Source organism: Nansenia antarctica (genome assembly GCF_963989245.1).
Source record: "Nansenia antarctica genome assembly, chromosome: 4".
Classification (NCBI taxonomy): Eukaryota; Metazoa; Chordata; class Actinopteri; order Argentiniformes; family Microstomatidae; genus Nansenia; species Nansenia antarctica.
The window spans coordinates 40,880,418-40,898,536 of NC_137689.1; the positions used below are offsets into that span (position 1 = coordinate 40,880,418).

The 18,119-nt window shown below is 45.0% G+C and overlaps 1 protein-coding gene across 1 annotated transcript in view; it reads right to left on the reverse strand.

The window, feature by feature from the left end:
- Positions 1-18,119, reverse strand: part of ubap2a (ubiquitin associated protein 2a) — a 77,598-nt gene that overhangs the window by 17,746 nt on the left and 41,733 nt on the right. The window contains exon 20 of the mRNA XM_080529356.1: positions 4,439-4,530. Coding sequence (XP_080385482.1) covers positions 4,439-4,530 — 92 coding nt within the window. The remainder of the gene's footprint in view (positions 1-4,438; positions 4,531-18,119) is intronic.

Consider the following 18,119-nt stretch of genomic DNA (forward strand, 5'->3'; position numbering starts at 1 on the left):
GGGAGAGCCTTCTGGGTCACCTGAGATAAAGAAGCTCCATCTCCTGGATAGCCTGGACGGGATGATAAAACAGAACCTCGGGTTATCCAACAGTAGATCCGCTGACGAGATCTTCAGGCTGTGGGAGAATCGATATGGGAACAAGGGAACTTTGAGGAGGTTGACAAGATTCCTGGTGTCAAAGGAAACCAGCCAAGGAAAACAATTGACCTCATCCAGGCCGTGGAAAGAGCACTGTTTGACCTTAAAGACCTGGGGGAGGAGGATGCTCTGAAGAACCGGCTAGTGGTTAAGTCCATCAAGAGCAAGCTTCCAGACACCGTGAAGCGTGACTGGCTCCTTCAAGTGAGTGACCCCATGCACGGCATAACACCAAGCAATCACTTCGACTGTCTTCTACTGTTCCTGAAGAAACAGGAGGAAGTTCTCGAGAGGATGGAGCAACTGTCGACCGTGGACGCTCCTGAGCAGAACAGGAAGGAGAAGGAGAAGAGGAAGGCTTTCACAAAGGCCACGAGAGGGGATGCCTCGAAGGGTGCGTGCTTCATGTGTGGGGATGAGGAGCATGGAGGAAGACTGTTTGCCTGCAAAGAGTTCCGAAGGCTTGACCAGCCAGCGAAAAAGGATCTCTTGAAGAAGGCAGGAGCATGTACAAAGTGCTTAGGCTCTCATGTTGAAGACAGCAAGTGCACCAAGAGGTTCCTCTGCACAAAGGAAGGCTGTCAGAAAGGAAATTCCTCAGATCACCATTACCTCCTCTGCCCAAAGAAGAGGAAAACTGAGGTGGGAAATTGGAAAGGACCAGAGGAAAAGCCAAGCTGACTGAAGAGCAGGAGAAGTTCTTGGCCGATCTGCCTTCAGATTTGCTGGAAAAGTACAGGAAGGCCTTCACCAATAAGGCTACAGCGGCGGTGTGCACCAACACAGATGAGAAGAGGCTGGTGAAGGAGAGTGGACCGAAGGAGCACCCGGTCATCATGATGCTGATGATGGTGACCGCAAACGCGGGACAAAAGATCGGCACCTTGATAGACCTTGCCTCGGACACAAACTATATCACCCACAAAGCCGCCAGACGTCTCCAGCTTAGGGGTGAGGACATCACGTTGGTCATCCAGGGAGTTGGAGAGATGTCAATGAAGGTTGCTACAAAAAAGTACACCCTGAGAGTAAGGGTGAAAACCCCAGAGGGAAAAGAAAGATCTCATGAGCTTCTCTGCTATGGCTTGGACAACATAGCCAGAGTGCACCAGGCAGTCACCCCACAACAGCTCAGGAGGTTTTTCCCAGAAGTCGCGACTGAGGAGCTGGCCCGCCCAAAACAGGTAGAGCTCCTGATAAGTCACAGAGAAGGACGTCTCGCCCCACAGAAGACCAAGGTGATAGGAGACCTCGTTCTCTGGGAAGGTCCGCTGGGAAAAACTGTTGGCGGAGCACATCCCAATCTATTTGAGAGAGTGGACATGGCGATGCACAAATCCAGAACCCACTTCGCAAGATCATTGAGAACGGTGGTAGTGTCGTACAGGGAGACCCCCGTGGACCCAGAGAACTCTGGGAGAGCCCAGCAGGAGCAACATGACAAAGGAGAGGAAGTGCTCCGAAGTACAGCTGTGGCCAATAAGGAGATACTCGACTGGTGGAAGTGGGACAGCATCGGTGCGGCCTGCGAACCCAAATGTGGTGGATGTCGGTGCGGTGGATGCCAACCAGGAGGGAAAGAGATGACCTTAGCAGAAGAAAAAGAGCTCGAGAAGATCAAGGAGGGCCTCACTTATGTGACAGAAGACGAGCACAGCACGTCCCCTCACTGGGATGCAGCATACCCGTGGAGGGTGGATCCTGTGTCGCTTCCAAACAACAAGCGAGGAGTGGAGGCAACCTTCCTGAGAACTGAAAAATGCCTTGAAAAAGACCCAGAGTGGAAGACAGCTTATGCAGCGCAAGTCCATGAGATGGCCGCAAGGGGAGCAGCTGTAAAACTCACCAAGGAGGAGATGGAGGACTGGGAAGGTCCAGTGTGGTACATTAGCCACCTGGTTGCACCAAATCCCCACTCAGTAACAACACCTGTCAGGATTGTATGGAACAGCAGCCAGGAATACCAGGGAGTAAGCATGAACGACCTCCTGTTAAATGGTCCGGACGTCCTCAACCCCATCAGAGGAGTCCTCCTAAGGTTCAGAACAGGAGAGCACGCAGCCCTGGGAGACATCAAAAAGATGTATAACTCGGTCTGGCTGAAGAAGAGGGAAGTCCATCTTCATCGCTTTCTTTGGAGAGACACCGCCAAAGAGAAGATAGAAGAGTACGCCATCACCAGGGTCAACATTGGTGACCGACCAGCTGGCTGCATCGCACAGCTTGCCATGAGAGAGACGGCGAGACTACCCCAGTTTGCAACCATGGAAGAGGAGCGCAGAGTCCTGGAGGAGGACAGTTACGTGGATGAAATTCTGACATCTCATAACGACCCAGAGAGACTGAATGACATCACCAGTGGAGTAGAGAAGATCCTCAACACTGGAGGCTTCTTCCTTAAGCCTTGGATACAATCTGGTCAGAGTGGGAGGCCTGGAGCCGTGACTGGCACCAGTGGCGACGGAAGACCTGTGGCGGAACCCAGAACTCTGATCCTGCCGAACCAGATGCGGGAGGAAGACAATAAAGCGCTTGGCATCGGATACGATGTGGAGGAGGACTGGTTCCATATGATGTCAATCAACTTCTCTAAACGAAGAGGGAAGATGAGGACGGGACTGGATCTCCGAGAGGATGAAGTCAGGGAAAAGACACCTGAGGTCCTGACCAGGAGAATGTTGCTGAGTCAAGGACTCTACGACCCCATTGGTTTAGTGACTCCGGCAAAGCAGAAGGGTGCGATACTTGTAAGGCGAGCCTTCCAAGAGGCAGGGGGAGGAAATCTGTCCAAGGAGACCTGGGATGCCCCTCTCTCACCAGGCCTCCGAGAGGCGTCAGTGAAGCTGTTCGAGGAGTATGTAAGGCTAAGCCAGGTCAAATTTCACAGATGTCTCACGCCACCAGGATGGAAAGGCCGCCCCTGGGGAATCACTTTCTCAGATGGGAGTGAGGATGCCTATGGAGCTGTGCTCTACCTGCGCTGGGAGACGGAAGAAGGAGTGAACGTCAGGCTAGTGGAGTCCAAAGCAAAGCTGGCACCTCTCGATCAGAAGGGGGACGTGATCAAGGCGGAGATGTGCGGTGCAGTCTTTGCTACTCGATTGAGGAAATACATCGAGAAGCATGGTCGCCTGAACTTCGAACGCTGGATTCACCTTGTGGATAGCCAAACGGTATTGGGAGCTATACAGAAGGACAGTTATGGCTACCAAACTTTCTACGCCTACCGGATTGGAGAAATCCAAAAGGCTGGACCACTGGACGATTGGAAGTGGATCGAGGGCTGTCGTAACATAGCTGACATCATCACGAGGGGCCCTGCTGGCTAAAGAGGCCCATGAGATAAATCACGAAGGCGTTGCTGCTACACTTCTGTGCATGAGAAAGAAAGCCTGGGTGGTGCAGGGTCGGAGGATAGTGAAGAAGGTTGTCAACAAGTGCATCACCTGCAGGAAGCTGAAAGCAAAGATGTGTGAGCAAGTGATGAGTGACCTCCCTCCAGAGCGGGTGAACCCAGCAGCCCCGTTTGAGTTCACCACTTAAGACCTCTTCGGCCCCTTTGAGGTGAGGGACATAGTCAAGAGGAGAACAAAAAGTAAGGTCTGGGGAATCGTGTTTTGTTGCATGGCGTCCAGGGCGGTCCATGCAGATGTCGTCGACGACCAGTCTTCAGAGAGTTTCCTTCAGTCTTACGCCAGGTTTGCTGCTCTGAGGGGACATCCTCGGAAGTTGTGGTCGGACAGGGGGACGAACTTCGTAGGTGCCAAGCCCTCCTTGAAAGAATTGCACAATGCAATGCAAATAGCACCTGGCATGTCTGGAGAAGGCGTCCATTGAGGATGTGGCTGCCAGGAACGGCACCGAGTGGCAGTGGGTCTTCCATCCGGCGGACTCCCCCCATCGAAACGGAGCGGCCGAGGCAGCCGTTCGGATCCTCAAGAGAGCGCTTACCAATCTCGGGACCACCGGCAGTTTCACATGGGGGGAATTCCAGACTCTCCTCTACTCTGCAGCCAACCTGGCCAATGAGTGGCCAATCGACGCCCGAGCCCAGGAGCAGGATGATGCCGTGGAGTACATCTCTCCGAATTCCCTTATCCTAGGTTTCCTGTCTAGTGACCTGTCTAACACCACAGTCTAGTGGTGTGATGGAGGTATCTTACAGGGACAGTAGGGGGGTGATGGAGGTATCTTACAGGGACAGTAGGGGGGTGATGGAGGTATCTTACAGGGACAGTCTAGGGGTGTGATGGAGGTATCTTACAGGGACAGTAGGGGGGTGATGGAGGTATCTTACTGGGTAGGCTGGCAGCAGACCTCCGGGGCCCATGATGTACTGGTTGGGCAGCAGTGGAGGAACCCCCTGGGACAGGTTAGGAGGGGCTTTACCTGAGAACACACACAGGATACACATCACGAAGACACACACACACCTCATAGACATACACACACCTCATAGACATACACACACCTCATAGACATACACACACCTCATAGACATACACACACCTCATAGACATACACACACCTCATAGACATACACTCACCTCATAGACATACACACATCACACACCTCATAGACATACACACATCACATAGACACACACACATCACACACCACATACACACATCACACACCTCATAGACATACACGCACCTCATAGACATACACACACCTCATAGACATACACACATCACACACCTCATAGACATACACACACCACATACACACATCACACACCTCATAGACATACACACATCTCATAGACATACACACATCACACACCTCATAGACATACACGCACCTCATAGACATACACACACCTCATAGACATACACACATCACACACACCTCATAGACATACACACACCACATACACACACACACCTCATAGACATACACACATCACACACCTCATAGACATACACACACCTCATAGACATACACACATCACACACCTCATAGACATACACACATCACATAGACACACACACATCACACAGCACATAGACATACACAAATCACACACCTCATAGACATACACACATCACACACCTCATAGACATACACACACCACATACACACACACACCTCATAGACATACACACATCACACACCTCATAGACATACACACACCTCATAGACATACACACATCACACACCTCATAGACATACACACATCACATAGACACACACACATCACACAGCACATAGACATACACAAATCACACACCTCATAGACATACACACATCACACACCTCATAGACATACACACACCTCATAGACATACACACATCACACACCTCATAGACATACACACACCTCATAGACATACACACACCTCATAGACATACACACACCTCATAGACATCACACACCTCATAGACATACACACACCTCATATATTGTTAGCTGGAGGCCTCATGGGGCTGGTTCAACGTCTCACACACATACTGTACTGTACTAGGGCTGCACGATTTGGGGAAAATATCTAATTGCGATTTTTCTGACAGATATTGCGATTGCGATTTAATTTGCGATTAATTTTGTTTAAAGCGACCCAATGGAAGTTTATTGTAAAGTGCGGCCATATCTCCGGCTAGGAAGATCGTATCAACGTGCAGTTTATTTGTACGTGTTCAGGGGACTTAGGAGCACAAATGTGACGCAATGTGGTGGAATGATCATGGAGTAGGCAAAGTCATTTTTCTGTTTTTTACATATGCTTGAACTACAGATTGTAAGCTTTCAAATTATGTGTCATACATAGAAATCGGGAAAAAATTGAAGACGACATGAGTATTTGAATCTTGTTAACCCTGAAAACTAAATCCTGAGAAAACGGCCTTCAAAGATGTTGTTCTTTCTCACCTTCACACAGGCAGGTAATGGGCGGTAACAATAGCTGGTCAACCCCACCCCCAACCACTCCCCCTCTAGATTGACAGCTATCAGCTGTCAATACCTGTCAGTGTTAGTCACTGGGTCAGACAGCTATAGTTATACAGCTATAACATTATTACCTAGCAAGGTATTACCTAAGCTAATTACCCAGCTTATTATTATTTATGGTTGTTGTAACTGTTATTGTTACTGTCTTTTAATGATACAAAAAGTCTTCAATCAGAATCAGAATTTATTTTACAGTACACAAGAATACAAATATTTCGCTTTGGTTTTTCAACAAGGTACATAGTAACAATAATAAGTAATAAAGTGATAAGTATAAGTGATGGTAGTCGCACTACAGCAGAACAATAGTGCGACAAGCTGTGCAAAGTACAATCAGTGTGCAAACATTAGTGTTAGTCACTGGGTCAGATAGACTTTTCAAAGAGAAGTTTACAGTACGTAGCTAGCTATTGCTAACATTATCACCTAGCAATGTTATTACTGTAGCTAATTAGCCAGCGTATTATTATGGAGGCATTAAGAGTACTTTGCTGATGTCTTGTGCTGGAAATAGTGTAGTGCTCAGTAGTCAATGTCCAGCCTTATAGTTCAGTTTCAAGTTTCAAGTACAAGTATAGTTGGAACTGAGGGCAACAACTGAGAACATACAACAGACTATACACAGGTAAGCATGCAAGGTCTGTGAATTGACTATCAATAGATAATAAATCATGACACAGTTCAAAATGCTGTATCTATGCCCAACTGTTCTTGTTATTCAACAAAATATTGCCAGTGAGTTGTTGAGCTGCTGTGTCTGGTGGGGTGGGGGGCATCAAAGCTGCAACAGAAGGAAGATAGATGCCTACAGTTACTGGCACTCCATATTAATAAAATACTACCAAACCATGTTCATAAAATAGCTAGCCTAATACTTGACAATGATAATTACCTAAAGTGCTCAGAGTAGTGTGTTTGGCGTTAGCCAACTAGCGGCTAGCTCATTCAAAACAAAGAAAGCAACACATGTTTTTAAACTTTTAAAATTTCTGTAATCTATTACACTTGACATGTTACAGTATTCCAGTATTACACACTGAACATGAGTCTTACACACAACTTTTACAACGTAGACATACTAACCGTACTTACAACATAGACAGACTACCGAGCTACAACAATGGGGGGTAGTGGTGGTCTAGTCTAGTGGATAGTGAGTGGACTTGTGATCGGAAGGTTGTGAGTTCAAATCCCGCCTGAAACCACACCAAACCACACCACTACTAGTGTGCCCTTGAGTAAAGCACTTAGCCCTCAGTTACTCCAGGGGATTAAAAGCGTCTGCTAAATGGCAAAATTATTATTAAATTATTACAATGCTAGCATGCTAACAACAAAGGTGGCCAGCAGACTGAACAATGTGCTTTCAGTTAGTTGCTAGTGGGTAATAATAAAGAAATGTCTAAATACACGAACACACTGGTTTCAACTAGTAACTAGAAAGTCGCATGTACATAAAATAGAAGATCTTACCTTACGAGTCTTAGTGGAGTGAACAAACAAGCACAAGTGCTTCTCGTAGCCAAATCGATCGACCAATGAGAAAAAACCTGGAATCAGTTTATCCACTCCCACAAGGGAGGATTTCCCTGGAAAAATCTTGTTGATTTTGTTGATTAAAACTGCAAAAAATGAAAAACTTGAACGCTGATTTGAAGCCTTTCCCGTTTGCGACTCCATAGCAAAGCGATGATATGACGTCACAAATTGGCTCATTTACATTTACATTTTTGGCATATAGCAGACGCCTTATTCCAAAGCGACTTACAAGCAATACATTTGAATACTAAGCATGTGAATCAGCACTCCACCATTCGTTGCAGGAAGAGTAATCTAGCTCGGGCCCGGGGCCACTGAGAAACCTTCTCCCTATCGCCTTCTACAATTTTATTTTTATTTTTTTACTGGAGAAACTGAGAAACAGTACAAGGGGGGCAATAGAAGTTCTTAGGGACACAGTAGAGGGGAAAGTGGGTGTCTTTAGGTGACGTAGTGGTGAGGGTCAGAAGATTTCTCAGGAGGAGCAGTTAAGATGTAACCTGAAGAGATGGGTCTTCAGTCTACGACGGAAGATGGGTAGTGACTCTGCCGTTCTGACAGCCGTGGGGAGCTCATTCCACCAGCGGGGAGCCAGTGTTGTGAAGAGACGTGATCGGGCAGCCCGACTGCTGTGTAGAGGAGGTGGGGCCAGTCGGCCAGCCGAGGTGGAGGAGCGGAGTGAGCGGGCAGGGGTTTGGGGGGTTACCATTTCCTTCAGGTAGGCAGGGGCTGTCCCTTTAGCTGCCTGGTATGCAAGCACCAGGGTCTTGAATGATTCAATGAATCTGATGCGAGCTGCTATCGGGAGCCAGTGCAGGGTGCGAAGGAGAGGGGTGACATGCGAGTATTTGGGGAGGTTGAATACCAGCCGGGCAGTGGCGTGTCCAGACCTTTTTCACTGGGGTGGCCCAGGTGGGGCACCTTGTTATGCATGGGTGGCACAATTTTGAGAATTTAACACTTAATTCCCTGCATTCTGGTGAATTTGTACACACCATTTTGTGCTTTTTATTACCATTTCTGTCTCCACTCCCCATTGTATACTTTAATTGGGCTACTAAGGTCATGTTCTTACATGAAAATCTGAATCATGACCCAGAGCAAGCGGATGAGTTTGCAACATTGTTGCATAAATTATTTCTGATTTGCGTTCTCACAGCCCTTTATGTAAACAAAGTAAAATAGGCAATTGAAGCAACAGACGTGGTAGTTGATTGGTCAGGAAAATAGAAAACTGCCCGTTCGTCCCTCTCTTATCCCGATCAACACGCGTGCGCTGTTGTTTTCCTTTGGACAGCCTCGATGCATCGTTTCTAACCGGAGCGAAACCACCCTTTTCAAGCGCCGGAGCATGTGTTGGTTGTTTGCTCCGGGAGTGACTTCGAATGTGCGTTCTCACAGCTCCAAACAACGCAGAGCAAAGCGAATTTTATCCTAAACTCTGATTCCAAGTGAAGCAAAACGTTTTAACCACTAGCACAACACCGTAGCCTATATGTAGCTATGCAAAAGTCTAACGTTATTAATGGTACTCACATTTCTTCAGGAGCGCCAAGACCAGCACACCTCACCGCTGATCAAAAATGTGTTCTGTTCGAAAAGTTCGTCTCGTGGCGCGAAGTGGCCTCTGCTCTGAGTGACTAGGCAGATAGCCAATCAATCAGGGTGGCACCTAGGGTGGCCAATCAGATTTCAGGGGTGGCACGAGCCACCCCTGGCCCCCCCCTGGACACGCCCCTGCAGCCGGGCAGCAGCATTCTGGATGAGCTGCAGAGGTCTAATGGCTGAAGCGGGGAGCCCAGCCAGGAGTACATTGCAGTAGTTGCGCTGCCTCTCTGGTAAGGAATGGTCGTATCCTTCTGATGTTGTAGAGTAGTGGTCACCAACCCGTCGTGGTAGATCTTTGAGACTTTCCCTGTAGATCTTTGATTGATTAAAAAAAAAAAAAAAAAAAATGTTTTTTTAAAATAAATACACAAAGAGCCTATGTTTTGCACGCGCCTCTCTCTCTCTCTCTCTCTCTCTCTCTCTCTCTCTCTCTCTCTCTCTCTCTCTCTCTCTCTCTCTCTCTCTCTCTCTCTCTCTCTCTCTCTCTCTCTCTCTCTCTCTCTCTCTCTCTCTCTCTCTCTCTCTCTCTCTCTCTCTCTCTCTCTCTCTCTCTCTCTCTCTCTCTCTCTCTCTCTCTCTCTCTCTCTCTCTCTCTCTCTCTCTCTCTCTCTCTCTCTCTCTCTCTCTCTCTCTCTCTCTCTCTCTCTCTCTCTCTCTCTGTTGTGTCGCAAATGCTGCATGAAAGTGACCAATCAGATAAGAGAATAGTTCTGCTACGTGACTCGCAAAAAAAACATTTGTCAAAATGGTTTTCCAGGATTCTACAACAAAGGAGGATTTCTTCACTCTTTTGCACTAAAAGGAGAAAACGAGGGGTGTGGATATTTACAATGAGTTCAAAAAATATGTCGGTGAAAATGACATACCCATTCATAAACTAGTGGCGATTACCGTATTTTCCGCACTATAAGGCGCACTTAAAAGCCTTTAATTTTCAAAAAAACCGACAGTGCGCCTTATAACCCGGAGCGCCTTATATATGGATCAAATTGTTAATTGGTTGATCCATACTGGTTGTACACGGCGCTCAAGGCGCTCTGTCAAAATGTTTCAGTACGACTGGTAAACTACAAAGCCGCACCGCTTGCAGCAATACGGTAATCAGTAAACACCGGTGTTGTGCTTACTCACAGTCCCACACCACTTGTGTGTATAAAGACCCCAAGTAAAGAAGACTAAACAGAGTTTCCAAGGGAACAAAGCGAGATGGCCACAGTTAGAGGACAAACTCCAACAGTGGGTTGTTGAACAGAGAGCCGCAAGTAGAAGCGTCTCTACAGTCACTATTCGAATGAAGGCAACAGCGCGAGCACGGGACATGAACATCGATGAATTTCGAGGCGGTCCTTCTTGGTGCGTTCAACTTGAAGTTTTAAACTCAATATAATAAAGAACAGTTTAACGATCACTAAACACTTATAATTTGTGTATTGGATTCATTATTCTCGTTTGCCGGAGGCTACTGGTAAGGGGTTGACTTGTAAACATACTTTCGTTTTAGCTCGTGTTCAAAAGCAAGAACTGTGTGTTCATCTTGTTATGTGTAGTTATGTGTTTTTAGCATGTCGATGTTCTCCCAGTATGTTGTCATGTTATTAAAATACAGTTTAGACCTTCGTAGCGATGTGTTTTGTTAGCAGCGTTCGTAGCTGTGGCTGCGTTCAGTCACAAAACTGAAAAATTACGTTGCACATTTCACCAGGAGCTGTCACATATTGGTTGTTGGTTATAATTGTATAGCCTATTGGTTGTTTTCTGGTGTTGTTTTATTGTTTTGCTCTGTTTGTAGTCTACTTGATGTATTTTTATCAGCTGTTAAATCACCACAGCGGTTAATCCACTAATAGAGATAATACCAGATTGAAAATGCTTGTAGCTAACTACTCTATATCTCGTGGTCGCAGCTATTGCGAATTGCTATTCACGCGAGTCAGCTGTGAATCACCGCAGGTCCTTGACGCTTGTTGCAAAAATGGATGACGAACGGCTGATACTTGAGGTGGAAAAATATATATTTTTGACAGTGGAGCAGGTAGAACGTTGACGGTGACAACGCTCAGGTGAAGCATGGACAACGGGAAGTTGACACAACACCGATGGAGAGGTGACGCAACGCAGTAGGTGGAGCTTGGGCGTAACGCAACCCCAGTCAAACGTTTGACTGCAGTATTTTCTATTCTATGCGCTTTATAATCCGGTGCGCCTTATAATCCGGTGCGCCCTGTATATGAAAACAATTCTAAAATAGGCCATTCATTGAAGGTGCGCCTTATAATCCGGTGCGCCTTATAGTGCGGAAAATACGGTACTACTGACGGGGCCCCAGCAATGCGCGGTGCGCGCAATGGATTTATTGGACTGTGTCGTAATGACCCTGATTTTCCCTCCTTCGTCAATTATCACTGTGTGATCCATCAGCAGGCCTTGGCTGGTAAGGTGTTGGACTTTTCCCATGTAATGACACTGGTGGTGAAACTAGTCAACTCGATTCGAGCGAAAGCGCTTCAGCACCGCTTATTCAAAGCGTTATTGGACGAGCTTGGCGGGGTACACACATAAGGAATTTCAACATCTTAACAGAAATCTTATCTGAGACAGACCCCACACATGAAGAAACAAAATCTTGGATTTGAACAGCCTTGATCGTGTTGTGTGTGGTGTGCGCCAATTTCCCCATTTCAGCACCCCACAGACATAAAGATTTTCTTTACGACAGACTCCAAACTCTCTAGTCTCGTTCCCCAAGCCATGTCAATAAGAGAAAATAAACCACAAACAAAATCATATCCATAAAGGCAATATTAAAAACGATGGGTTCACGCGAGATTTCTCTCTAAAACCGCTAATTTCACCAAACAATCTGGCAACCCTATGGTTTCTGGTCGGAAGTATTGAACGCATTTCACATTTACGATTGCCGGCCACGCCGATTTTCCGAGCAGGTTGCCGGGAGAGTTGATTGCACAATTGAAGAGAATTGACTCTTAACACACCTCACACCACAGGATTTTGTTATTGGAAAATGTTAAGATCCATCTGATAACCGGCCGTTTTCTGTCGTTTTCAGACATCCGAAAATCAAAACCGGCCAAAAAATCCTTATGTGTGTACCCCGCATTACGGAGACCTGCTTCTCCATGCTGATGTGCGGTGGTTGAGTCGCGGCAAAGTGCTGCAGCGATTTGTCGACTTGCTGCCCGAGATCAAGACGTTCCTGTCGACAAGGCAAGTGGTAGTAAATATTTTCATAGGCAAAGGACTTAAATTGGTGTGGAAAGTCAGATCTTTACCTTTTCTTTTTACTGTTTCCCCCTGCTTTTATATTCATTCTATGCATGTATATGTTTTTATATACTGTATGTTTTTATTCACTTTATGTTCTTATTCCTGTTGTAAAGCACTTTGAGCTGCATTTCTTGTATGAAAGGTGCTATATAAATAAAGCTTTACTTTACTTAGGCCTACTTACTTACAAGGAACGAGGAGCACAAGGAACTGTCAGACGATGCGTGGCTACTGGACCTGGGGTTCCTGACAGACATAACCGCAAAACTGAACGCACTCAACTACGAGCTGCAGGGAAAAGACCGTCACCTTCCCCACATGATAAGCGCAGTAAATGGGTTCAAGGCCAAGCTCGGTGTTTGGACCACACACACCTAAAGAATGGGAGGCTGACACACTTTCCCAACCTGGAGAAAATGGCACAGGCCTTGGAAGACAATGATGCTTTTCACCCTGAGCAGTACTGTGCTCCCCTGGACAAACTGGCAACAGAGTTCAATCGGCGTTTTGGTGAGTTAGATGTCATGGGAGATAATATTGCTGCATTTGTCTCAAACCCATTTGTGCCCATTGATATAGAGCAGGTAGCAGCCAAATTCCAGCAAGTATTTACTTTGCCAAGTGGAGTTGACATGGAGATGGTTGATTTACAAAATGACATAGAGCTGAAAGCCAGGTCAAGGGACAGTGACTTTTGGGGACTTGTCAGCAGAGAGAAGTTTCCTCTTCTCACTGCATGTGCACTAAGAGTGAGTGCCTACTTTGGATCCACATATCTCTGTGAAATGTCATTTTCACAGATGAAAATAATCAAATCAAAGTACAGGAGCCGCCTTACTGACAGACACCTCACAGACTGTCTCAGACTGGCAGTCAGTATCTATGAGCCAAACTACAAAGCACTTGTAGACAGTATCCAGTCACAACCATCACACTGACTTGAGTAAGTAACATGACTGTTTCGATGTGAAAAGTAATGCTGCATAAGATGACTGCACTTAGCACTGACTGAGACACAAGTACACATTACAGTTCTACTTTATAAAATGCTATATGTTTTATACTATACGTAAATATGTTTGTCAATGTTAATAATATGAGAAAGTACACATTAGTTTTACTTTTGTTTTGATGTGAAAAGTGATGCTGCATAAGATGACTGCACTTAGCACTGACTGAGAAAGTACAGATTACAGTTCTACTTTATAAAATGCTAATTGTAAATATGTTTGTCAATGTTAATAAGTAAGAATAATAATTAAGTCAGTCAAGTGTCAAAATGTCAAGAATGTCAGCTAACGTTACCATGAACAAAATGATTTTATCATACATTCCTCCATTCCATCATTCCATGCCTTTATTTTTTTGTGTTGTAATGAAATGACATAATCAAACTTTGAATTGAATTTCAGTTATGTACAATTCTTAAAGCAAGACAGCTGCCTGATATGCTTGATAGTCTTTTTTTTGTTGTTGCATCAATTTTAATGTTGGACCAATGCATTGCATCTAATTAAAATACAGGCAAATAAACGTCATTAAGTTTAAAGTACTATCTTGGCTGTCTTTTTCTCTCAACGCTTCAATAGGTAGATCTTGCCTTCACCAAGGCCGAGGTCAGGGATCTTGGGCTTAAAAAGGTTGGTGACCACTGTTGTAGAGGAAGAATCTGCAGGAGCGAGCCGTTGCTGCAATGTTCTCTGCACAGGATAGTCGGTTATCCAGGATCACTCCAAGGTTCTTGGCTGTCAGGGAGGGGGTTACAGTAGAGTTCTCCACTGTGATGGAGAAGTCTTGGAGAGGGCAGGCTTTTCCGGGGATGAAGAGGAGCTCGGTCTTGTTAAGATTGAGCTTGAGATGGTGGTCAGCCATCCAAGTTGAAATGTCTCCCGTCTCTAGCAGCCCTAAACTTACATGAAACTTATTTTGGGTTGCTTTAAAGTCAAGCTTCAGTTTAAGAGTCACTGTGTAACAGATTTAAAACATGTGATGGAGCATTGGAAGCTGTTTGGAAAAGGGCAGGCACTTTAAAAAATGTGTGGTGGCCTGGGAAAACCCTTCACATGGTGGCATTTTGACATTTTCATTTTTTTATATTTCCATAAATTAGAAGTTCTCAGCTATTCATAACTGGTTGAATGACTGAGATAGCCCTTTATTTTTAAAAGTTATGAGCATTTTAATGTATCATGTCAAAAAAGTGAAAGGTGAGAAATGCTGCCCCCGACCCCTTTCTCCTCCGGGTCGGGGGAGGAGCCTATGCAGATCAGCCGGTCTCGTTTGTCTGCTTGTGATGCGGTGTTAGTCTGCTCGCCTCGTCGGTATGCGAGGGACAGTTCCATTTGTGTGTCTTCTAGTTAAGATTTTATTACTTTATGCTTATTGTGAGCATCAGTAAACTGGCAATAACACAGGTGGAAGTATCGTCTCTCCTTTCGCTCATGTGTGCGTGCGTTGCTTAACTGAGAATGAGACACGTTCAACGTGACGTTGTTTCGCTAGCAAACTACCCACCACAAAAACATAAAAATAAGTACATTCTCTTTTGTTTTCTTAAAATGTTTATTCACCATAATGTAGTATGGAGTTCAAAGTACTAGAATACCACATAATATCAAAATCGCCGAAATAGGACATTTCCATCTATTTTTTCTCTTTGCCACAAACGAACGCCAGCGACATCCGACGGGTTTTCCCAGGCCACCACACAAATACTTGAAAGGTGATAGACAGATTCATCTAATCACCTTCTATCATGGGCTAATTTCAGAGAGCATTACCACATGTACCATCAAACTATTAACTGCTCTAATTCTAATGCAAGGATGAGAACAAAAGATATGAATTGGAACATTTTTTTTTTTTTTTTTTTTTTAAACAGCTGCCATTTTGTTCCTCTCAACAAGTCTTAGACACAACTTTCAAGTCATTGACTGCGTTTACATGCACACCATATTCCGATTACGGTCAATATTCTGGTTAACGCTGCTGATGCGTTGTATAAAAACAGCTGATGCATAATAAACGTTATGATAATTGTTGAAGTGTCTCTTGCTAAGATTCTAAGACGATAAATAATATCACAGCTAGGGATGGGACGATTATCGTTTATCGCGATAAAAACACCCGCGATAACTTAATCGTGGAGAATTTAAATTATTTAAATAATCGTCATAATCGTATGTTATGAATCAACTGTGTTTAACAAATGTCTGGCGCTATTTTTCAGCCTAGGCTACATTACTTTTGCAGTCAAGTTAGCGACTGTTACTGTAATATAATTGCGTTTCCTCACATGAGCCGCGCGCGAATATCCTCACAGAACTTGTCTCGCGCTATTGTTCAGCCTGCATGGGTAACGTTACTGTCAAGTCAGCCTTGTCAGTCAGTCACTAGGTAACATATGCTAGCCTTCTCACCATGGCTGGTGAAAAACTTTAGACAGGATACTGTCATTTGCCTACCTTGTTATTACCAGGCAGTGACAGTCTATGGCTGCAAAAGGCACGGTCGCCCCTAAGCTTTAGCAAATATATTGTGGTTTACTTAATACGGTTCAGCACTTGAGGTTACATGCAATGCATGACTTGTGCTATATAGGCTAAATAAAATTATGAAGGCGGCAAGTAGCAAGTGTGCGCATCAAAGGCATTAGGCACGTAACATCCATGCTGTATAAACACATGACAACCGTCCGTTATTTCCCGAACTTTGCCCGAACCCCCCGCGAGGACCCGGGGAACAACTGTACGCTCCCCGCGGCTGCTATCAGACTGGCCGCGGGTGTGAGTGTTGAGGGGGAGAGAGGACACGGCAACCCTCGCTCGCCATAGACTGTATCCCTACTCGTCTCTCCTGAGCTTGGTTGTAACCAGTGGTGTAGTCTACGTGACACGCTGGACTACGCCGTATAGCCGCTAGGAAGGCCAAGGATTTCCATATACCCACTTAAAAATGTGTGAGGATACGTAACGGCGTTTTGTGACAGAACTTTCACTTTCATTCATAAAATTCACCCCGTCTGTGTTACGAAGCACTTGAATTTCTGACCATTGGGATAGAAATGTCTGACCTATAGCGTCATATACCATCAAAGGGGGGAGATGCGACATGATATAAGTCAAAATGCAGCACTAGTCATGCACAGATCAGCCTTATAACATGTAATGTTAGATATATATAACGTTCGACAGGGAGCGCAGTTCCGTAAATGAACGATATGAGGCTGGGAGGGGAAAATCACAGTATACCCACTAGAAAAAAATAGACAACACCACTGGTTGTAACGTGAACCGTGGAATACGGGATATGTTAGATGCTTTACAGTAATTCCCCAAATGACCAGAAAAGGAAGTTAGATTTGTCGCTGGTCGCTTTTGACTAATTAAGTCGCCAAGGCGCTCTGAAAGTTGGCAACACTGGGAGTGCGTTCTTTAAACTTCCTTGGGTACGTTAATGAAAGGTGCTGATTGGCCGAAAAGGAGTTAGGTCAATCAGCGCTCATTGCTCTTTCTTAAGGACCCGGATTATGGCCAGAGATATGTGCCACTAGAATCTGAATTTGAATTACTGACTTAAAATGTCATAAAAATACAACAAAATCTAAGTTAACACTAGGAAAGCCGTGAGGTGTCATCGGGCACCAGTGAGTACAAAGAAAATTCTACCTTTGCACTCGATCAAATGTCAGGACCCTCCTTTCATGACTTTTCCTAGATATGTGCGTTCTACCACCCAGCATCTTTACATTTTCAAAATCGAGTTAGTATAAAGCGATTGTGCAGTATTTCTGTGTGTGCCTGTGTATTTGCCTTGGGATTCGGCTGCCATTTTTTTCTCCAAGGCTGCAATTCTCTTTTATATCAGCAGAGGTAGCAAGGGGGCACACACTGTGCTCAACCTTCAGGCTTCAGTGCTGAATTAGATACAGTGGATAAGACTGATATTTGTAACATAATGTGTTTATATATAGGCTATATATAGCAATAGTGATACATAAGATATGTACAGACAGTTATGAAAATGATAAACTGTACAGTATGTCTCCCAATCCCTTCAGATTTGTTGGAGCTGAGTTTTTTTTCTTCACAGCGGGTTTACCCAAGTTCCATGCAATAGTGATAAGATATTATGATATGTTATGAATGATACACTGCACAGTATGTACCTATCAAGTTGTGTGGTGCATGCATAGCTATCCAAAGTAATTGGAGTAACCTACGTTTGATTATGCCTGTACTCATCAACGAATATTATATAACGAACGGATATTTATAATATTGTATATAATGTTTTTTTTGTATATAATGTTATTGTATAATGGTTTTTTCTGAGTGGGGCAGTCCCACTCATAGTTTTCATGTTATTGGACTGATATAGTGAAGACAGACAGGAAAGTAAGGAGAAGAAGGGCCGACATATGTGTGCACGACCACGGTGCTAGACCACTGGACCATGTTAGGCCACCAGTATATTGATAATTGATAATAAGATATTGATAATGTATTTCGCTGCCGCAGAAAGTCAATCAAAATAGTGTGAAACGACGTGCGTTGTGCATTGAATGACACTATTTACAGCGCTGTACATTTT